Source organism: Macaca mulatta, chromosome 16, assembly GCF_049350105.2.
Source record: "Macaca mulatta isolate MMU2019108-1 chromosome 16, T2T-MMU8v2.0, whole genome shotgun sequence".
Taxonomy (NCBI): Eukaryota; Metazoa; Chordata; class Mammalia; order Primates; family Cercopithecidae; genus Macaca; species Macaca mulatta.
The window spans coordinates 90247035-90270590 of record NC_133421.1 but is presented as its reverse complement, the minus strand read 5'-3'; the positions used below and the strand labels follow the sequence as shown (position 1 = coordinate 90270590).

At 45.9% G+C, this 23556-nt stretch overlaps 2 protein-coding genes and 2 long non-coding RNA genes across 7 annotated transcripts in view; 2 read left to right on the top strand and 2 right to left on the bottom strand.

The window, feature by feature from the left end:
* Nucleotides 1-23556, bottom strand: part of RPTOR (regulatory associated protein of MTOR complex 1) — a 412728-nt gene that overhangs the window by 386917 nt on the left and 2255 nt on the right. The gene's annotated exons all lie outside the window — the stretch shown is intronic.
* LOC144336065 (uncharacterized) lies at nucleotides 12185-22321 on the top strand. The gene is made up of 3 exons (XR_013407486.1): nucleotides 12185-13871; nucleotides 14304-15159; nucleotides 22112-22321. It is a non-coding gene; the product is annotated as an uncharacterized LOC144336065 (long non-coding RNA).
* On the top strand, nucleotides 13879-14268 carry LOC100689487 (transmembrane protein 258). The gene is given in 1 exon segment (NM_001244602.1): nucleotides 13879-14268. A coding segment is annotated over 1 exon segment (240 nt). The 5' UTR covers nucleotides 13879-13912; the 3' UTR covers nucleotides 14153-14268.
* On the bottom strand, nucleotides 16465-19563 carry LOC144336078 (uncharacterized). Its single transcript, XR_013407501.1, has 2 exons — nucleotides 17481-19563; nucleotides 16465-16987 (listed from the first exon to the last, which is right to left on the bottom strand). It is a non-coding gene; the product is annotated as an uncharacterized LOC144336078 (long non-coding RNA).

Here is a 23556-nt window from a genome sequence, read left to right as displayed (position 1 = left end):
GCTTCCTTCTGCTCCCAGGCCCCCGCACTGTGCACCTAGCAGCGGTGCCAGCAAGCGCCAGGCTGTGTCCCTACCTCAGTGGCCCAAGCCCCAGCTCACTGGGCCCCTTCTCTAGCCATCTAGATTTTAGTAACTCCAGCCTCTTCTATTTGTTCCCCCAGCCCTAGCGGCAGCGGCTGCCTCCTGCAGTTACCATCTCAGCCAAGGTTTCCTTTTCGCCCTTTCAGCCCCTCAAACGCCTGTAAAACCAATTCCCTACCTCAATCCCCTTGGTTGAGAAACCCGGTGTGTTCTCTGTCTTCTTTACTAGATCTTGGTGGATACACCTTCTAATGCTTCAACTCAAAGAGAAAAGACACACATAAATCAGAAGCCACAGAGCCCACGGAAAGCAGCCACGTCTGTCCTGCTGTTTGGCCATGCTGGGAAGCGGGACAGTTTGTGTTGGTCAGAAATCACGACTGCAAGATATCCCTCTCTTCCCTCAGCGCTCACACCACTTGGGAGACATTCAGGCCTGAGTTCAGGGGACCTTCTGCAAACTACTTCACCTCTCAAGCCTTCAATTTCCTCCCTTGAAACTCAGGACCAAAGCAGTGCCAACATTGCAATGACTGTTGACATCTGGAGTGAAATGTGCCGCCTCCGCCCCACCCACACCACTCACTCATGGAAGATCCTTCACTCCACACTAAACAACCCAGCTCCCGACTGCAGTTCCTCAGATGACAGTTCGCATCCCTTTACTATCTCAGCCACGCACCTTGAATAAACTCCAATGTAACGTGCAATCTTTTTAAACGGGGCGCTGTTTAAAGACAGCTCAAGAGCAGAGAGGCTACCTCTGCCTCAGTCTGGAAGCTGTACTCTATTCACACAGCCAGAAAAGCCCACAGCCAGGGTCTGATGCATTTGGCTTCACAGCACATCCCAGTGTCAGGCCATATTTTGCCTTCAATCAACTAAAATAACCTAAACATGTTTTCACAAGCGTAAGCGTGTTCAAACTGACACTGCTTCATTAAGCGCAGGTCTTCCAGATGACAAAGAAAGCCCATTCTGCATCTTAGCGATTCACCCTCTCCCTCTAGGAGGGCTGCAGGTCCAAGGCCCTTTGAAGAGAATGGCACTGGAGACGAGCAAGCTGCTGAAACACAGCACTGAGAAGCCTGGCTCCAGAGCTGGACCGGCAGCTTCCACACAGCATGACACGCTGGCCATGACACCCTGCTGCTACCTCTTTATCTATTGCTTGATGAAAAGTGTTGACTGTACACTTACCCAATTCTTCAATGACTTCTGTCGAAAGCATTGTAAATAAGCTGGAGAGTCGGGCGCAATGGCTCACGCCTCTAATGCCAGCACTTCGGGAGGCCGAGGCAGGAGGATTGCTTGAACCCAGGAGTTCAAGACAAGCCTGGGCCACATAGGGAGACCCTAGCTCTACAAAAAAATTTAAAACTTGCCAGGTGTGGTGGCATGCACCTGTAGTACCAGCTGTCCTCAAAGTCTAAAGGAAAACATGACTCTAGAATTCCATCCCTAGGAAAAATACCTTTCAAGAATGACAGCTGAGGCCGGGTGTGGTGGCTCATGCCTATAATCACAGCACTTTGGGAGGCCAGGTCAGAAGGATCGCCTGAAGTCAGGAGTTCAAGATTAGCCTGATCAACATGGTGAAACCCCATCTCTACTAAAAATACAAAATTAGCCAGACACGGTGGTGCATGCCTGTAATTTCAGCTACTTGGGAGGCGGAGGCAGGCGAATCATTTGAACCTGGGAGGCAGAGGTTGCAGTGAGCTGAGATCGCACCACTGCACTCCAGCCTGGGCAACAAGAGCAAAGCTGCATCTCAAAAAAAAATAATAATAATTATGACTGAATAAAGATATTTTCAGAGGCCAGGCATGGGAGCTCACGCCTGTAATCCCAGCATTTTGGGAGGCCGAGGCAGGTGGATCACCTAAGCCCATGAGTTCGAGACAAGCCTGGGCCACAGGGCAAAACCCCACCTCTACAAAAAATATAAAAACTTAGCTGGCTATGGTGGTACACACCTGTTGTCCCATCTACACAAGAGTCTGAGGTGGGAGGATCGCTTGAACCCAGGAGGTAGAGGTTGCAGTGAGCCAAGGTCACGCCACTGTACTCTAGCCTGGACAACAGAGCAAGACCCTGTCTCAAAAAAACAAAAACAAACAAACAAAAAGAGATATTTTCAGACTAACGAAGTGAATGCGGCATCAGTAGACTATCATGAGAAAAGAATTCTGAAATCTTTCAGTCAAAGTAGGCGGCCTCATAGGAAAGTTCTGAGATGCTAAAGGAAAGGAGAGCGAAGAGTCAAAAGTATGTGCCTCAGCCTGAAAGAACAATGACTGTCAAAAACAAGGATGGTAACTTGGGGTGCTAAAAAATAAAATACTGTACACAGCAATACTCACATATAAGAAACAAATGGATTAAATAATTTCCTAAGTCTTGGATTGTCTAAGAAAAGAATAAAGATCGTAACGGACGTTATACCATTTTCAGTATTCCTACTATAATTTCTAAGAAACTATTACAAGAGAAAAACAGTGCACTGCTTCAAAAATAGTAAAAGGAAAGAAATTAAATATTTTCAATCCATAAAAAGGCATTTTAAAAAAACAGTACAGGAAGGATAAATAGAAAGCACAAAAGAGATGGCAGATTTAGGCCCCAATGTAGACTAAGTGCTCCAACTGAAAGACAAAAATCATCAGACTGATCTGTTTTAATCCAACTACAAGCTGTTTACAGGAGACATATGAACAATATAAGGCTACAGAAGTGTTGACTTACATAAAAGGACAAATAAACAAGACTGACACTAACCAAGAGAAAACTAGTGTAACTATCCTGAGACAAAACAGACTGTAAGGCAAAAGGTTTCATTAGGGATAAAGAGTCACTTTACAACAATATAGACTCAACTCACCAGGAAGATACAATAGGTTTACAACAATATGGCCTCAAAATATAAATGAAGCACAAATGGACAGAGAATTATGTCTAAATATGTCTAATAAGGAGAATTAGACGTATTTACAATGATAGTGAGAAGTGTTGATATACCTCTCTGTTACTGATAGACAAAGTCAAAAAAATCAGTAAAGTGTAAATGATTTGTACACCACAAATAAAACATTTGACTTAATGGACACATATAAAAGGTGGCACCAACAGCTGTACACATGCATCGTGTTCAAGTATACAGGGAACATTTACAAAAACTCACCACACACAGGCCCATAAGGCACAGAGCAGCTGAAATTCCAAGCATGTGCATGCATGCACGCGTGTGCACACAGCGGTGCAACCTACATCATCCGCAACACGAGGGGGCGCCATTCGCACACAGCAATGGAGTGGATGGCTCCCCCTACAGACGTGCAGTGCACCTGCTACCGCCCTGCTGACACAGATGTCTTTCGATCAAAATGCAATTAAGAAATCAAAAATAAATCCTAGGAAAAGTCTTCTATGTTTAAAAATTACAACACTTTTAAATAATAAATTGATCAAGTCAAAATAAAATTTAGAGAATAATTTGAACTGAACAAAAATAGTGTATATCCAGCCAGGCATGGTGGTTCATGCCTATAATCCCAGCACTTTGGGAGGCCAAGGCGGGAGGAGCCAGGAGTTCAAGACCAGCCTTGGCAACACAGGGAGACCTCATATCTAAAATAAATAAATAATAAATAAATAAATTTGTTTTTAAAAACTACTACTTGTTGAATGCCACTAAGCATTTACATTTTTAAATGTTAAGTGCATACATTAGAAAAGACAATTGGTGGCCGGGTGCGGTGGCTCAAGCCTGTAATCCCAGCACTTTGGGAGGCCGAGACGGGCGGATCACGAGGTCAGGAGATCGAGAGACGATCCCGGCTAACACGGTGAAACCCCGTCTCTACTAAAAAATACAAAAAAAAAATAGCCGGGCGAGGTGGCGGGCGCCTGTAGTCCCAGCTACTCGGGAGGCTGAGGCAGGAGAATGGCGTAAACCCAGGAGGCGGAGCTTGCAGTGAGCTGAGATCCGGCCACTGCACTCCAGAGCAAGACTCCGTCTCAAAAAAAAAAAAAGAAAAGACAATTGGTGGCCGGGCGTGGTGGCTCAAGCCTGTAATCCCAGCACTTTGGGAAGCCGAGACGGGCGGATCATGAGGTCAGGAGATCGAGACCATCCTGGCTAACACGGTGAAACCCCGTCTCTACTAAAAAATACAAAACACCAGCCGGGCGAGGTGGCGGGTGCCTGTAGTCCCAGCTACTCAGGAGGCTGAGGCAAGAGAATGGTGTAAACCCGGGAGGTGGAGCTTGCACTACATTCCAGCCTGAGAGCCTGGGTGACAGAATGAGACTCCGTCTCAAAAAAAAAAAAAAGAAAAGACAATTGGCTGAAAACTAGTAAGGTAAGTACTCATCTCAAGAATCTCCCCCTCAAGAATGTGGGAAAGGCAATAAAACAAACGCAAGGGAAGTAGAAAGAAGAAAATAATAAGATATAAAATAAACTAGGGGGCCAAGAATGGTAGCTCACATCCGTAATCCCAGCATTTTGGGAGGCCAGGGCAGGAGGATCACTGGAGCCCAAGGAGTTCCAAGATGAGCCTAAGAAACATAAGGAGACCCTGTCTCTACAAAAAATAATAATAAATAAATAAATAAATAAAAATTTAAATAAGCTGGGCATGGTGGCACACCTCTGTAGTCCCAGTTACTTGGGAGGCTAAGCGGGGAAGATCACTTGAGCCCAAGAGTTCAAGGCTGCAGTGAGCCGTGATCGCAACACTGCACTCCAGCCTGGATGACAAAGCAAGATCTTGTCTCAAAAAAACCAAAACAAAAAAAAAGAGTGGACACACAAATCTCAATGTCAGGAATAAAAAGGAAACATTACTACAATCCCATTGACTTTAAAAAGATCATAAGAGGATGTTACAAACAACTTTATGCCTATAAATTTGAAACCTAGATGAAATCAACAAAGTCTTCTTAAAATGTAACTTACCAAAACTGACTCAAAAAGGAAAAAAAAAAATTAAAAGCTTAAATCAGAACTTTAAAAACTTTTTTACAAACAACACTTTAGGATTACATGACTTCACGGGCAAGTTCTACCAGGCATTTGCGGAACAATTTATTCCCAGCCTGGACACGAACTCTCGGGAACTCAAGAACTGACATGAAGCCCAAACCTTCCCCAGACCCAGGCATGTGGGCAGATAGCTGTAGGGCTGACTCTCGCAGCCCTGCTGCCCTGGAAATGCACCAGTTAAGATAAACGGGGAAGGCTGCTGCTAGGAGCTGATTCTCCACCTGGGTTCCCATGAGCCTTCTGATCTGTGGATGTCCTGGAGTAGAGGTGTAAGGTGGCCTCATGATTAGAATGACAGTCAAGACCAGCATGAAACCACAGCTGGTTCCTCTGCATCCACACCCCTCACATAACTGCATCCCATCCCCAGCAGCCTTACACACTCTTCAGGATCAAGGGGGCAGGAAGCTGTGTGCATGGCTGCCGGGGCTCCTGATGACATGGAGATATCATGAATGCTGCATATAAAGCAATAGATAAAAATAATTTTTATTCTTATATACCTACCAAATAACATGCTAAAAGTTTAAATTTTTTAAAGGTGCCTCTTAGGACAGCATCAAAATAATATCAAGTACTTAAAAGAATTCCAACAAAAGATGGGCAACACCTCTACAGGGAAAAGTATATAACTTAATTCAGGGAAATTAAAGAAGACCTATCTAAATAAGAGATATGCCACGCATGTGGACCAGAAGTCTCAGTTCTGAAAAGGTATCAAATCTGCCCAAATTGATGTATAGGCTCAATGCAATCCCAATCAAATACCCCCCAAATTTTCTTTCTTTGAACTCGACAAGCTAATTGTTAAACCTATAAGAAGAACAAAAGAACAAGAATAACCAAGACATTCTCAAGAAAAACAAGTGCTTCCTTCACACGATATTTTATAAAGCCCTAGTAATTAAAGCAGACGCAGTGGTGCTAGGGCTGACCAATGACACCAGCAGATCAATGGGATAAACAGAAAGTCCCAAACAGACCTACACTGGTCACTTGGCCTATGACAGAGCACTGCAACTGAGGAAGAAGGATGAGCTTTTCACAAAAATCTACTAAAACAACTAGATATCCACATGGGAAACTAGATCCCTACCTTAAACCATACACAAAGTTTATACAAAACGTAAATGGGAAAGAAAAAGCATAAAGCCATAATAGACAATATCAGAGATTACCTTCATGCCATCAAGGGAGAGAGTTCCTAAACAAGATGCAAAAAAAGCACTGACCTTAAAAGGAACAGAATGATTATCAGACCACATTAAAATGGAGAATGTCAAAAGACCCCATAAGGAACGTGAAAAAACAAGCCTCCGAGTAGAAAGATTTTGGAATTCGGTTTTGGTTTTGGTTTTTTAGAGACAGGGTCTCACTCTGTCACCCAGGCTGGAGTGTGCTGGTGCGATCTCGGCTCACTGCAGCCGGAACTGCTGGGATCAAGCCATCCTCCTGCCTCAGCCTCCCAAGCAGCTGAGACTGCAGATGCGCACTATCATGCCCGGCTAATTTTTTTTTTTTTTTTTTTTTTTTTTTTTTTTTGGTAGAGATGGGGTTTCACTATGTTGCCCAGGCTGGGAGGTATTTATAATGCACATTCAATATATGTAAAAGCTCCTAAAATCAGTAAGAAAAACACAACTCAACAGAAAACTGGGGGAAAGACTTCAACAGGCATTTAAAAAAAAAAAAGAGAAGAAAATATACAGTGATCTTATATCTTATGCCTGCTTATGTGTCCCAGAAAATATGAGGATGCTCACTTCTCCCAGGAGTTTGAGACCAGTCTGGGCAACATGGCAAAACCCCATCTCTACAAAAAAATACAAAGAAAAAGAAGCCGGGTGTGATGGCACCTGGCTGTAGTCCCAGTTACTTGGGAGGCTGAGGTGGGAAGATCACCTGACCGCGGGAGGTCGAGGCTGCAGTGAGCCATGATGGTGCCACTGCACTCCAACCTGGGTGACAGAGTGAGACTCTCTCTAAATAAATAAATAATGCTAATTTCAACATTGTTCAGCAGTAGAATGGATAAGTAAATTGTGATATATACATGAAATGAGATATTACATAGAAGTAAACAACAGATATTCAACCACCTGATTCTTTGTTTAAAAAAGAATTTAAAATAGTTACTCTACGCCTACAGCATACCCAAATGTTTTTCTCAACCCACCTGATTCTTATCAATATGATACTGAGAAAAGAAGCAAACCACGAAAAACTGAAGTACAGTTTTTAAAGATGCACGCATAGGTAGGAAAACCATTAAGAAAAGTGAAGAGGCTGGGCATAGTGGCTCACGCCTATAATCCCAGCACTTTGGGAGGCCAAGGCAGGCAGATTGCTTGAGCTCAGGAGTTTGAGACCAGCCTGGGCAACATGATGAAGCCCTATCTCTAGAAAAAATACAAAAATTAGCTTGGTGTGGTGGTGTGCACCTGTAGTCTCAGTTACCTGGGAAGCTGAGGTGAGAGGATCAATTGAGCCCAGGAGGCTGAGGCTGCAGTGAGCGATGATCACACCACCTCACTCCAGTCTGGGAGACAGAATGATACCCCATCTCAAAAGAAAAGTGAAGAAATAATTATTGCCAATAAAAGGAAGAAAAGTATTTGCCTCTTGAAGAAAAGGAGTAACTGTGATCAAGGTGCAACACATAAAGAACTCCTAGGGTACTGAAATATTCTATATCTTGACTGGGCTGGGGGAACACATGTTTTTATAAATACTGATGGAATTGTAAATAGATGTTTTCTGTACTCTTTACTTCCTAATTTTAAAAAAGAAAGAAATCAAATCAGACTAGAAAGGACCTTCTTAAACAAAATAGCTAAATGAAAAGAACAATTAGACCATTTTCTATAGGACTTGAACAATTATTAACACCAGAAGAGGATTTCTGTATAATTAACTAAATCTTTAAGGTAGCGAGCCAAATCCGGCACTCTAGCACTACATGACTGAGTGCCCAATTTAGATCTGTAACACCAAAACAGGAGGATTTTATCCTTAAATCCTCTTACGTGTTTAACAATTATTTCCGTTTCAACCTCTGACCTACCTGGCTTCATAAAGCCCAAATGAAATGCAAATGTTTCTATCAGAGAAAGGAGAAACTCTAAATCTAGCCTTGTAAATTAGTTGTCTAGGGATTATGAAAGCTGAACTCTTCCAAACTTTAATCTGTACTATTAATGTGATATACCAATGTAATCTTAAATATTAATTTCGTGTGAAAGTTGGAAAGTGAAACTCCACTGGAGGGGGAAAATTAGGTTCAGTGAAAGAACAACTCATTAATACATAACAACTTATTAACTGCAAAGAATAAACCATCAGGCCGAGCACGATGGCTCATGCCTGTAATCCCAGCACTTTGGGAGGCCGAGGCAGGCAGATCACTTGAGGTCAGGAGTTTGAGACCAGCCTGGCCAACATGGTAAAACCCCGTCTGTACTAAAAATGCAAAAATTAGCCAGGCATGGTGGCGGATACCCGTAGCCCCAGATGTTCAGGAGGCTGAGGCAGGAGAATCACTTGAACCCAGGAGGCGGAGGTTGCAGTGAGCAGAGATCGCACCATTGCACTCCAGCCTGGGCCACAGAGTGAGACTCCGTCTCAAAAAAAAAAAAAAAAAAAAAATCAACAATCAGCTACTCTAACCTACTTAATAAAAGGTGATCTCGTCGTGTCATTCATCTATCTAGCACTTTCTTTCATTTGCCCCTTCTATATCATACTTAGGGGGACTGCCACTTCCAGGAAGAGATAGACTAAGTAGTAACAGCCTAGCCCTTCCACCATACACAACTAGAAAACTGAACACAATACATAAAACACTTCTTCAGGCATTGAACAACGTGTCATACAGGAACGTGGCCCCTGAGAGAGGGAAGACAAATGAGGTGTGCCCCATGACACAAGAGCTTTCCGCATGGAGACAGGGGCCTGTGCAGACCATGACAGTCACTGAGCTGAGGAGAGAGAGATCTGAATTCATGACGGCCAGAACAGCCAGAACAAGAGTGGCAAGTAACGAGGAGACAGCCACAAGGAGGAGGCGGAAACGGAGCTGGGCCCCTTGAGTCCCTGTCTGAATACGAGGCACGGCGTGCTGCTGGTTAGACTCCAGGAGGCCAGGTAAAGAGCAACCACAGGGGAAGGAGAAGCGGAACAGAGTGAGACACATTCAAGCTCCAACGAGGAAGAATGAAGGGACCTCATGAAGCACCATCAGCAGAGACTCAAAGGCCACAGCATTAGGCACAGCACTAAACTAGACCAAAAGTAAAGGCTTCTCTAGACTAGGGGTCACCAAACTTCCTGCTGTAAAGGGGCTATAGATAATATTTTAGGCTTTGTGGGACATACAGATTTTGCCTCAACTTCTCAACTTTACCACTGTCACACGAAATCAACATTGACCATCCCCAAACAATGGGCCTGTGTTCCAAAATACTTTATTTATAAAAACAAGCGGCCGGGCGCGGTGGCTCAAGCCTGTAATCCCAGCACTTTGGGAGGCCGAGACGGGCGGATCACGAGGTCAGGAGATCAAGACCATCCTGGCTAACACGGTGAAACCCCGTCTCTACTAAAAATACAAAAAACTAGCCGGGCAAGGTGGCGGCGCCTGTAGCCCCAGCTACTCGGGAGGCTGAGGCAGGAGAATGGCGTGAACCCGGGAGGCGGAGCTTGCAGTGAGCTGAGATCCGGCCACTGCACTCCAGCCTGGGCGACAGAGCGAGACTCCGTCTCAAAAAAACAAAAAAAACAAAAAAAACAAAAAAAAATTAAAAAAATAATAAAAAAACTCTTCAGGGAAAACATTCATGCTGGCTGACCCAGTAAAAACACATCTTGGTGAAAAGAGCTGTGTGTATGAAGTAAAAGGCTGCACAGTGGTTCTCTGGAGCCTGAGCCCTGAGGCCAAACTGCGGGTCTGACCCAAGCTCTGCCACCTGCCAGGCCAGACCAGCAACAGACCAGGAACCATCGAAACAACCCACTATTGATGCAGGATGGTAGCCCACCCAATGAAGCCACATGTGCCAACACGGAAGCATCTTCAGGACATCGGCGACAAGGCAGGCAACGGTCACACCTAGCTGAAAACTAAATCTGAACCTTAGCAAGGACTTACAGAAAATCCAGGAAAAATCTGATTTAACTTTTTGACAGTACTTTTGTTTTGATATATCTTTAAACTGCTTGTCCGATCTACCTTGTTTTTTGTTTTGAGACAGTCTTGCTCTGTTGCCCAGGCTGGAGTGCAGGGGTGCAATCTCGGCTCACTGCAATCTCTGCCTCCCAGGTTCAAGCGATTCTCCTACCTCAGCCTCCTGGGTAGCTGGGATTACAGGTGTGCGCCACCACACCCAGGTAATTTCTGTATTTTTAGTAGAGACGGGGTTTCACCATGTTGGCCAGGCTAGTCTCGAACTCCTGACTTCAAGTGATCCACCCGCCTTGGCCTCCCAAAATGCTGGGATTACAGGCATGAGCCACCACGCCTGGCCTTGTCTGATCTACTTTTAAGGATAAAATAAAAAGCTCTCCAAGAAAACATCAAACTAAAAGATGCTCACAGTGTACTGGGGAAACTGTCAAGACCACCCAGCCCCCAAGCAGGGGAGCGAGGGGTAGCGGGGGAGCGAGGGGTAGCGGGGGAGCGAGGGGTAGCAGGGGCAAATGAAGGCCAGACATCGAGGGCACAAGATCAGCCATCGTTTTAGGCAACAATTTCAACACATCCCACCAAAACATTCTGTAAGTTCTCACAAGCAAACACGTGTTCTTTGGCTTTCCAAATGCCCGGTGTATCTTGCTTTTCTCCTACATCCAACTAGGAGGCTGTGTGTCACCCTACCTCCTCCTGCACCCAAGCAGTCACCAAGGGTCTCAATTCTGCTTCCAGGGGCTCTTGCGGCTGCCAGGCCTGTCACTCCCAGCCCAAGCTGCTACCAGACCCTCATCTCCTCCTACCCTCAAGAGCCTCCCCACCCCACACCATGCTCCTCCCTCACACACACATATACTCACAAATACACACGCACTGACACATAAATACATATGCATAAACACGTACACACATACACACACACAGACATCAACACACATGCATACACATAAGCATACGTACACTCACACATACACAGACTCACACAAACACATACATATTCATGCATACACACTTACAGGTATACAGTCACACATACAGTCACACACACATAAACACATGTACACACTCAGACACATATACACATACTCACACACCCCAGTCTGCAGCCAGAGATCTTTGTAAAATGCCATCCCCTGGGCTGGGCGCGGTGGCTAACGTCTGTAATCCCAGCACTTTGGGAGGCTGAGGTGGTGGATCACTCGAGCCCAGGAATTCAAGACCAGCCTGACCAACATGGTGAAACCCTGTTTCTACCAAAAAATACAAAAATTACTCAGGCATGGTGGCACATGCCTGTAGTCCCAGATACTCAGAAGGCTGAGGCAGGAGAATCACCTGAGACCAGGGAGGTCGAGGCTGCAGTAAGCGGTGACTGTGCCACTGCACTCCAGCCTGAGTAACAGTGAGACCCTGTCTCAAAAAAAATTAAAAATAAAATAAAATGCCATTCTGAACATGTCACCACCCTGCTTTAAAAGCTTTCTTACTTGTCCTTAAGATAAAATCCAAATTCCTGTGGCCTTATAAGCCGGTCAGGATCTGTCCTATCTAGCCCGCCGGTTCCCAGGTGTCTTAATTCTTCTCTTCTCAGCGTCTCTGCTCCCTTCCTTGACTCAACAAACAGTTATTGATCACCTATTGACTGCCAGTCGCCCCGGGAACAGCCTCGGACACAGTGGTGAACACAGAGTCCCTGTTCTCTATACAACATCCTAGTGGGGAGACAAAACAAACACGTAGCCAAGTGTCAGGGAGTGGCAGTGTGGGAAGGGAATGGCGGCACAGAGCACGGGGCAGGCATGAGCCGGCTCCCACAGTGCGAGGGAAGGCCCCTCGCAGGAGGGCCCCCAACAGCGTTTCCCTGAAGACCCCACTCACTCACCTCCCAGCTCCTGCACATCCCGGTTCCTCCGGCTGAACTTTCCGCCCTCTCCCCTCCGTTCTGTTTCAGCTACTGGCTTAGAGCTCCCACCTCCAGAAGACCTGTCTCTGTCCGGCCCGTCCAGCTGCCGCCACCTCACACGCTGCCTCCTGCACTGTCATCCATCTGCCCTGATAGACTGGAAAACACCTTCAAGGCAAGAATTACTCCCCACGGTACCTGCAGCACTTAGCCCAGTGCCTGGCACAGAGAAGGGGCTCGATGATAGTAGCTGAATGACTAAATTCTATGAATCAGTCATTTGTGAATTCATTGTCCATCCTCCGCCCTGCTCCCCCAGCCACTCCACCTGAGTACACAGATCTTCGTCTCAGCCACCATGGACTCCACAGTCCATCCAGCAAGGCGCTCAGCCAAGTCTCTGGTACAGAACAGGCACCATCTCAACGGCCAGCAGCAGAATTCCTGGAATCGCTACCTTGTTACTCAAACACAGATAGATCATGACTGCACTGTGCTTTCACTCAGCTGCATATAAGGATGTTGTTTTTCTCTAATAAGATGTAAATTCCTACAGGGCCACGACCATGTCTTCCATCCCCTTCACCCCATGCAACCCTACGTGCAGTGCCATCCATGTAAAACAACAGCGATTTCCCCACAAAACACTGACTAATGCTGACACTTATTTTTAGACAGCATGAGCCGACTGTTCAGATAGCTGGGGTCTATGCATTTCACCATATGTAACGTTTACCTCAGAAAACAATGAAGTCAACCTCTTATAGCATTGCTTTCCCAAGTGGCCAGGGTTAGCCATTCGGAGGCTCCCTTCTGTGCATTCCAGGTCTGAGCCGGTGATTAACTGAGGACAATGGAGCTGGTTTCCCATGGCTGGGGAGGGAGTGGTAGCAGGAAAAGCGGGAAGGGCAGAACAGATCATGGTGAGGAGCTGTACTGGAGCTCTCTGCACATCCATGGTTTCCAGCATGCACAGAGAAACAGAGGTAAACAAGACACAGAGAGTGCCATCCTCTCTCCCGCTCAGAGGGCCAACCAACAGGAGACGCGTGCCATACCAAGGGCCTGGCACACAGCCCCAGCTCTTCAATGCACACGTTCTTGGCTTCTCAATGCCATTCGCCACTAACAGGAACCAGGCTCCTTGGAGAAAGGCTAATTCCAGGACCGGGGCAGGGAGGGCACGGAGTGAGCTCGGGCCCTCTGGCTATGCTGGAAAGCCAGGACATGCTCCTAAACAGGTATGGCAGAACGGCAGCATCAGCCAGGAGGCGGCCACTCAGCAAGAAAGGGCTTGATGGTAACAGGTCAAATGAGCATTACAGCACCGGGACAGAGCACCGCCATGTGCTCCTGATGGGATTCACGGAAAAAGACGCATCATTATCCCAAATGCCCCACCTCAGTGTGAGGATGAGGAGAGACCAGGCAGCTCAAAGTCAGGACAATCTACAACATGCAAGGCCAACGAGTTCACAGAGACAGAAAGTAGAACAGCGGTTACCAAGGGCTGGGGAAGGGGAATGGGGAGTTGGTGTTTAATGGAGACAGTTTCAGTCTGGGAAGATGGAAAGCTTCTGGAGATGGCTGCTGGTGGCGGCTGCACAAGCATGTGGGTGTGCTTACTGCCACTGAACTGTGTGCTGAAAGAGGTCGAGATGGGGGAGCGGCGGATTAGCCTGCGCGGGGCAAAATGGAGCTTGAGGCCATGAGCAGATACACCAGCCCAGTGAACCCGGCTGTCTTCCCCCATCTGACCGTGGTGCTTTTGGCCATCGGCATGTTCTTCACCGCCTGGTTCTTCGTTTACGAGGTCACCTCTACCAAGTACACTCGTGATATCTATAAAGAGCTCCTCATCTCTTTGGTGGCCTCACTCTTCATGGGCTTTGGAGTCCTTTTCCTGCTGCTCTGGGTTGGCATCTACGTGTGAGCGCCCAAGGGTAACAACCAGATGGCTTCACTGAACCCCTGCTTTTGTAAATTACTTTTTTTTTTACTGTTGCTGGAAGTGTCCCACCTGCTGCTCATAATAAAGGCAGATGTATGGCAAAAAAAAAAAAAAAAAAAAAAAAAAAAAAGAGGTCGAGATGGTAAATTCACCACAATTAAAAAAAATCAAGGTCAAGAAAGTCTAAAACAGACTGAGAGACTCCTTTAGATTAAGGTAGGCTACACAGACACAACCACCAAATGCGACGCGTGATCCTGGGTGATGGGCGGGACATAATTAAGACAGTGCTGGGCACACAGCAACACCTGACCTTCTGAACTGCAGAGGGCCGGGAGCACATGTCCGTGATACACGTCCTGACTCTCACAACTGCACTGTGCTTACGTAAGAAAACAGCCTCCTCTGCGGAGATAGACGCGGTGTTTAGGAGTAGAAGGGGGACGGCATCTCTAACTCAATCTGAATATGTAAATGGAGGGCGACAGTAAACAATGCGAGACGTAAACAATCTGGGAACCTGGGCAAAGGCTATAGGGACGCTCATGATACTATTCTTACAAGTTTCCTGTCAGTTTGAAATTACATCAACATTTTAAAATACAAAAAGTACTAGTCAAGAACAATAAACGCACCTGAAAAATATACCGACAGCTGGGTAAAATTCAAACTTGTTATTAGGGACTGTCTCCTCTTCAGCTGTTTCCTGTTCTGCCTCTAAAGGCATGAAAATTCTCTGCAGAGTCACACCTACCAGTACGTGACAAGTTTAAAGGTTTCAGGGTTTTTTTTTGAGACAGGGTGTAGCTCTGTCACCCAGGCTGGAGGGCAGTGACACGATCATAGCTCACTGCAGCCTCGACCTCCCTGACTCAAACCATCCCCTTGACTCAGCTATCCGAGTAGCTATGACCACAGGCGCACGCCACCACGCCCGGCTAATTTTTCGTATTTTGTAGAGCCAGAGTTTCACCACATTGCCCAGTCTGGTCTCAAACTCCTGAGCTCAAATAATCCACCCGCCTCAGCCTCCCAAAGTGCTGGGATTACAGGCATGAGCCACTGTCCCCAGTCTAGAACACAGTTAAAGCATTGCTTTATAATGCCAAATATTTACTGGAATGGCATTTTCCATATATTTATGTACTTATTTATTATTATTTTTTGAGACGGAGTCTCGCTCTGTCACCCAGGCTGGAGTGCAGTGGCACAATCTCGGCTCGCTGCAACCTCTGCCTCCAGGGTTCAAGTGATTCTCCTGCCTCAACCTCCAGAGTAGCTGGGATTACAGGTATCTGCCACCATGCCCAGCTGATTTTTGGATTTTTAGTAGAAACAGGGTTTCACCATGTTGGCCAGGCTGGTCTCGAACTCCTGACCTCAAGTGATTTGCCCTCCTCGGCCTCCCAAAGTGCTGGGATTACAGGCGTGAGCCACTGTGCCCGGCCATTTTCCATATATTTAGACTTAGAAAAGGTATCAAACTTCAGCTCTCCTGAAACAAGTATTGTAGATGACCAAAATACCTTTTTATTTTTGGACTGATTGATTGACTGATTGATTGATTTTTAACAAAGTCTCGCTCTGTCGCCCAGGCTGGAATGCAGTGGCATGATCTTGGCTCACTGCAACCTCCACCTCCCGGGTTCAAGTGATTCTCATACCTCAGCCTCCCAAATAGTTGGGATAACAGGCGTCCACCACCACGCCTGACTAATTTTTATATTTTTGGTAGAGACGGGGGTTTCACCATGTTGACCAGACTGGTCTTGAACTCCTGTCCTCAAGTGATCCTCCCACCTTAGCCTCCAAAATTCCTTTTTAAAGTCATTTGAATAAGAGGAGGATAGAGTCAGAAACCTGGAGGACAGATCCTGTGTGTAATCCACATGCTATCTTGTTAAAACTCTAGCTCTAGAACTCCACAGGGTGATAATGAGGAGGAAGTGTTCGTATCCATTTCAAGACTCTTCCACAGCTCTTCAGAACAAAACAATGAGACGGAGTTTCACTCCATCACCCGGGCTGGAGTGCAGTGGCAAGATCTTGGCTCACTGTAACCGCCACCTCCCGGGTTCAAGCGATTCTCCTGCCTCAGCCTCCCAAGTAGCTGAGATTACAGGCACCCACCACCATGCCTGGCTCATTTTTTGTTATTTTTAGTAGAGACGGGGTTTCACCATGTTGGCCAGGCTGGTCTCAAACTCCTGACCTCAGGTGATCCACCTGCCTCAGCCTCCCAAAGTGCTGGGATTACAGATGTGAGCCACCGCGCCCAGCCAGCATGTTTTAAGTTTTCTTTTTTTAATCTAGGCAGATGGTCTCTTTGTGGCTCCTGAAACTCACATGAGACTCACTAATGACAAGTATATCCACTTCAAGAGCAAATAAAAAGAGCTGAACTGTACCAGCCAGCCGGTCCACACTAGACCCACAAACTCTGCCCACTGGAACCCACCCACTTCACACTCTATTTCTACCTTCTTTAAATCAGTAGGATCCATGCTCTAGTGCCCATTCCTACCGCAGCTGCCTCTTCTGTGGCTCCCAAGGTTTCTTTTTTTGCTGTTTCTATTGAAGCAGGGTCTCACTCTATTACTCAGGCTGGAGTGCAGCAGCACAATCATAGCTTACTACTGCAGCCTCAACCTCCCAGGCTCAAGCGAGCCTCCGGCCTCAGCCTCCTGAGTTGCTGGGACCACAGGTGCGCACCACCACGTCCGGCTTATGTTTTACTTTTTGTAGAGACAGGGCCTCACTTTGTTGCTTAGGCTGGTCTCAAATTCCTGGGCTCAGCATGTAGTTGGTGACGGGGAGCTGCCCCAGAATCCCAGCCAGGGAATCGTTGTGCATACGTCTGTGTTTAGAAAGATCTTGTTGTCTGTGGATGCCGTAGAGGGATCAGAGAGGAGTGAGACAGACTTCTGGAGAAATAGGAGGCCCTGACGGTGGCTATGTGGCCACATGTAAGGCCACTGCCCTTACAATCACACAAGCACTCGTGTGAGTCTCAGGAACCACAAAGAAAGTATCTCTCTAGATTAAAAAAGAAAACTTTTTACATCCTCCCAGCTCAGCCTCCCAAAGTGCTGGAATTACAAGTGTGAGCCACCAAGCCCGGCCCCCAGGGTTTCTCACCTGGATTAACACAACTCCTCTCCACTTGGTGCTCCCACCTCCAGCCTCGCCCCTCTCCAATCGCCCCACTCCATCCATAGCCAGTAAGGTATTTCAAAACACAAATGTATGCACAACAACTCCCCAGCTGGAATCCTGGGGCAGTTCCCCATCACCAACTACATGAAGTCACTGGCTGCTGGGAGTTTAATGCTGGTCAATGTGAATGATTTCTTTCATAAATGCAGTTCAATGCAAATGATTTACTTATTTAATACGAAATCAAGATGCTCCCAATAATAATGTCATTCTCACCTGTAATTACTATGATTGATACCTATACCTGTGTATTATAATTTGGTGCTACCGTGTCTGTCAGTCTGTCTAGGCAGCAGGGCCCTGGAGAGACAGGACATTGCCCACGAGCTGTCCACCTTGGCTGAACCTCTGGCCACCTTCTCCTTGCCAGACAGAGTGGACGTTCCTTCAGACAGACTGGGTGTTCCTCCACTCCCAGCACAAGAGCTACTGGGTGGTGCATCTCCCTCTGGACACGCACTAGAAATCTGGAGCTATAGGAGGGCCTGAGCTGAGATCACACCACTGCACTCCAACATGGGCAACAGAGCAAGACGCCGTCTCAAAAAAAACAAAACCAAGAACACCTATCCACTGGTGAACTTTTTGTACCCTATTACATTAAAATCCACTGGTCTAACATTGAATGGATCTTTTACCCACGGACGATTTTGTAATATCATGGATTGGTCATCTGGAAATACTGGTTCACTGAATTATGCTAATGTTCCAAATGTGGGCACATTTCATTCTACAACATTAATTCCATTCATTAATATCACTATGGATCTCACGGAAACATCTTTAAGTCTTGGGAAGCTGCCAAGTTCACAGCAGCAGATACAAGTTTTCCAAAACCAATTTTCACTTGAAGGTTCAAATTTCATGACTGGCAACAAATACTGTCAGTTGTATTCCTTGAAGTAACAGCTCACTGAGTTCATTTTCAGAAACACGTCTGCCAAGTACACAGGCCTGAACATCCAGAGGGGGCCTGTCGGTGATTCCATTGGGGCATGCTGTGTCCATGAAGGCAGCAGATGCTCCTCCTCCAGGCAGCCACTGGGCTTTGCCTGCAGCAGAAGCAGCAGCACACACAGTCTGAAAAAGATGTGTGCTCAAGAGTCAAGATTTAGTAAAAGTCATCATTTTCACTGCTTTATTAGCAAGGACATTCTCTCCATGTGTATGACAAAGAAATCCGGAACTATTAGTACATCTGGGCACTGCTGTCTTGATTCGTCACTTTAGCACTGTCAGTGCAGGTATCAACAGAGTGGAAAAGGCCAGTGGTGTTCCATTATTATGAAAACAGTTTTGACCTTGTGGATCCCTCCAATGGTCTAGGGGAAGCCCCAGCGCACAGGGCACATGCTGTGAGCAGATGGAGCATCATTCTCTGTCTGCCCAATGTTGGTCTGTTTTTCAGTTGAGACATTATGATACAGTTTTGTTTTATTTTGAACTAAACTTTGTTTCTCCCTCTGGACAGGTTCCATTTCCTCTCACTGCTGGCCATGTTACTTATGTAACTTTAGGCAAGTCATTCAGTTGAAACCTCAGTTACCTCATCAGTAACACGGAGATAATGATCCCTAGGTAATTTATGGTGCTGTTGAGCCTTAAAGATAAGGTATGTGGAAGCCCTTTGTAAACCATCAATTTTGTATCAGTATAGTTTTATTGAAGCCCTACTATGTGCCAAGCACTGTCCTATGGACTAGCATAGACTAGACTAGGTCCTTGCTTTATGATGAAAAGCGCACATCTCCAGGAGGAAGCAGGGAGAAAAATATCAGAGAAATAAAGAGCCAGCATGATGGATTATGAGTGATAGGGTGGCTGCTTCAGATGGGGTGATGGCGGGCCTCTCTGAGGAAGGGACCTAGATGCTAAGTATGAACGACGAGAAGGAGCCAGGTGTGCAAAGATCAGAGAGAAAAGCATTCCAGGAGTTTCTATCCAAGAAGCAGAAAAGGCAGGCAGAGGCCAAATCATGAAGGCTTTGTGAACCAGCAAGAGGAGTCTGCGTTCTACTTTAAGCACAGAGAAAGCCAATGGAGACCACCAGTAAGGAAGTAACAGAATCTGATTCACACTTTCAAAAAATCCCTCTGGCCAGCTGCGATGGCTCACGCCTGTAATCCAGCACTTTGGGAGGCCGAGGTGGGAGGATCACTTGAGCTCAGGAGTTCAAGACCAGCCTGGCCAACATGGTGAAATCCCATCTCTATGAAAAATACAAAAAATTAGCCGGGCGTGGTGTCATGCACTGGTAGTCCCAGCTACTCGGGAGGCTGAGGCATGAGAATCTCTTGAATTCGGGAGGCGGAGGTTGCAGTGAGCCGAGATCACACCACTGTACTCCAGCCTGAGTGACAGGATTTCAAAATAAATAAAAATAAAAGATTCCTCTGACTGCTATGTGAAAAACTGGTTTTAGGGCAAGAATGGACATAGGGAAACCAGTCAGGACATGAATGGAGTACCCAGACAAGAGACAGCGGCTGCCTGAACTGGGGCTGCAGCAGTGGAGACAAAATGAAGCAGGCCAATGTAAGACATGCTTTGGAAGTAACGCTGATGGGTTCTAATGAATTGGATGAGGCGATAAAGAGAGGGAGAGGAAATAATTAAGGATAAACTCTAAACTTACAGCTTGAACAACTGAGTGGATGGTGGTTGTGGCAAGTGGTGATGGAGAAAACTAAGAAAAAGCAGGCAATAGGTAGGCATCGGAGACAGAAATTTCAGGCCTGATCAGAACTAAAGATTGGGGGTTTAAGCATCACTGGTGTGTAGACAGTATTTAAAATCCTGGGCCCTGATGAGATCTGCTAGGGAGGGGCACACCCAGAACAGAGAATGGAGTCCGAGATCAATTCCTGGGGTGCCCCTGCATTTAGGTGTCGGGTAGCAAAGGAGTCTGAGAAGGAACAACTAGTGACCTAAGAGGAAAACCCAAGTTTCGTGAAGGCACAGAAGCAAGTGAGGGAAGAGCTTTATGAAGAGGCAATGGTCCATGTTGTGGGACGCTGCTGAAAGGTGAAATAAGGACAGAGAAGAGAACTTTCCATTTAGCAACAAACCGGGGCCATGTGGAGAGCAGTCTCAGGGGAGTGGAACAGGGCGCAGCTGGGACGTGGAGAGGACGCGAGGTGAGGAAAGCAGAGGGGGTAGTGTAGGATTATGAAGGATCGCTATTACCCTTGTGGAAAAGGCCGCCTAAACCTTTGGCAGTCCATGTATTAGCTGAACAGATCTACTCTGCTTCCTCCATGACCTATGCAAAGTATGGCTACAGAGCAATGCAACTGAGCCTAGAGAATGGTTTACAAAATAGTCTTCTTCATCTTACCGTTACATCCCCTACACATGTAGACATAGCATGCCTGTCAGTGGTCCTCCACATGCATGGAAATAGTGTGTCTGGCAATGACCCCACACACGTGTACACAGAACATGTCTGCCGGAGTGCCACCTGCATGTAGACAGTATGTCTGCCAGTCTACATGTGTGTAGACATAGCATGTCTGTCAACACTTTCAGAGCAACAGCTCTCAAGCATCCCTGATTCCAGCCCACATATTCCAGGCAAAAGAGTCATCTGAGACCACTTATCCCCACTACCCACTTTCCAGTAGGAAAATGAGCTCTGTGATTATAAAGTATCACAGTTAGACCAGGCGTGGTGGCTCACACCTATAATCTCAGCACTTTGCAAGGCCAAGGTGGGTGGATCACCTGAGGTGAGGAGTTTGAGACCAGCCTGGCCAACATGGTGAAACTCCGTCTCTAATAAAAATACAAAAAAAATTAGCCGGGCCTGGTGGCGGCGCCTGTAGTCCCAGCTACTCAGGAGGCTGAGGCAGGAGAATCGCTTGAACCCAGGAGGCGGAGGTTGCAGTGAGCCAAAAACACAAATAGGGGAGATATATACATATATGTTTTAGCCAAAGGTCTGTGAATGATTCATTCTGAACTACAATTCATATACGTCTAATTATTTGAAAACTGTAAGCTAAAAACACTATGGATGCATGCATGCCTCATTCACTATAATAGCAGAATTAACCAAACAACAAACTAACTTGATAATAATAATTTTAAACTAACAGTTTAAAATTAGAAACTTAGAAGTTAACTTAGAAATTAACTTAGAAATTAAAATGTGGTAAAAGTGGCATTTGAAAACCAAGACTGATTGAAAACAAAGATGGCAGGCGTCCCAACTGCCAGCGGGCATGGTCTGTCGCTCTGGAAGGATGCCAGATGTTGAAGAGCAAAAAAAACTTCTTAGGAATCATCAGTCAGTCAGCTTTGGTAAAGATGTCAACTTTAGGGATCTGTAGCAAGGCCACTAAATAGGATGCCAGTGAGTAGTCATTACTATATCTACAAAATAAAAGTGTATGGAATTGCACGTTAGTCACAAGAAGCAAAATCTCAGCTTGCATTTAGGACAGTCAATGGCCACCAGGAAGGAGTTGATGTAGCTCCTAGCATAGAACAACCACACTCACGCATTTCACTTTACAGTCATGCTGCTCCACCAGACTGGAGGCCACCTCCAGCACAGTGAGACAGTGTGGTCTGGAGGCCTGGGTAACAGAGTTCTTACGTAGGTAACCCACTAGTCAAAAAATTCCCCAGGGCCAGGCGCTGTGGCTCACACCTGTAATCCCAGCACTTTGGGAGGCTGAGGCAGGTAGATGACCTCAAGTCAGGAGTTCAAGACCAGCCTAGTCAACATGGTGAAACACCATCTCTATTAAAAATTTTTTTTAATTTAGCCAGGCGCCTGTAATCCCAGCTACTTGGGAGGCTGAGACAGGAGAATAGCTTGATCCTGGTAGGTGGAGGTTGCAGTGAGCCAAGATCGTACCACTGCACTCCAGCCTGGGCAACAAGAACGAAACTCCATCTCAAAAAAAAAAAAAAAAAAAAAAAAACTACCCCAGGTTGAGCATGTTGGCTCACGCCTATAATCCTAGCATTTTTGGAGGCCAAGGCAGGAGGACTGCTTGAGCCCAGGAGTTCAAGACCAGCCTGCGCAACACAGTGAGACTCCCCAACCCCAGGCATAGTGGCGCACACTTATGGTCTCGCTACTGGGGAGGCTGAGGTGGGAGGATCATTTGGGCCCAGGAGGTCGAGGCTGCAGTGAGCCGTGTGATCTCACCACTGTACTCCAGCCTGGATGACAGAGCAAGACCCTGTCTCAAAAAAAAAAAAGAAAAGAAAAGAAACAGAAAAACACTCCACAAATGGGCTTTGTTCAGCCTACAGTGTTGGACTACAACGTGTTTGGTAATATATCTGAATTAGTAAGAATATTTACAAATTGGAAGACTTTACATTTAAAAAAATAAAAGTTTGCTGGCTTCTCAAAGACAAAGAAAGAGAGAGGCCTGGCCAAGGCCCAGTTGCCTTCAGTTACGGCATCAGGGAGCTCCCGTTCCCACCCTCCAGAAACTGTCACACACACTGTGTCAAATGTCAGCTGCCATTTATCTTTATCTGTGAACCTATGCCATTATTCTTCTTAAATGTGGCCTGTTTCATTCACTTATGCTACCTTCTCACTCTTAGTATCATTTGAGTTTGCAACTTCTGTCCTATAGGGTGTGTGAAACGGTCCATCAAGGTCTGACCTGAGGGAAGAGATGACAAGATTCCAAACTCCCACAAACTCAACTGAAGATGTTAGCTGCTGATTTTCTCCACTGAAAAACAGATACAGCAAACTTTCTCCCCAGCTGCTTTCTAAGCAACAATCTCAGTAGTTACTAAGAGTCACAGAACTTGTTTCTCTTAACAATCTGTGAAAAGCTTATTATGGAATGTTGATCATTCACAAATTAATGTTTTAATTAAAAGATCAAATATATACCCATTAATCAGTTTCGAACAGTTGGAACATAGGTTTAGGACAGCAGAGGGAACCACATTTCAAAAGAAAAAAAAAAACTGCCCTCTACACAGAATTTTTTTTAAAAAAAGTATTTTCACATATGTATAGCAACCACAAAAGCTTTTAACTATATAATTACTACTAAAGATGTCCATAAGATAGAATATACAACCTCCCCCAATGTCTAACTTATTTAACTCCTTAAACTGCTTTTCGATGAAACAAATTTTTCTAATCTTTTAGAAGTAAGCCAAATCAGTAACTAAAGTACTGCTTA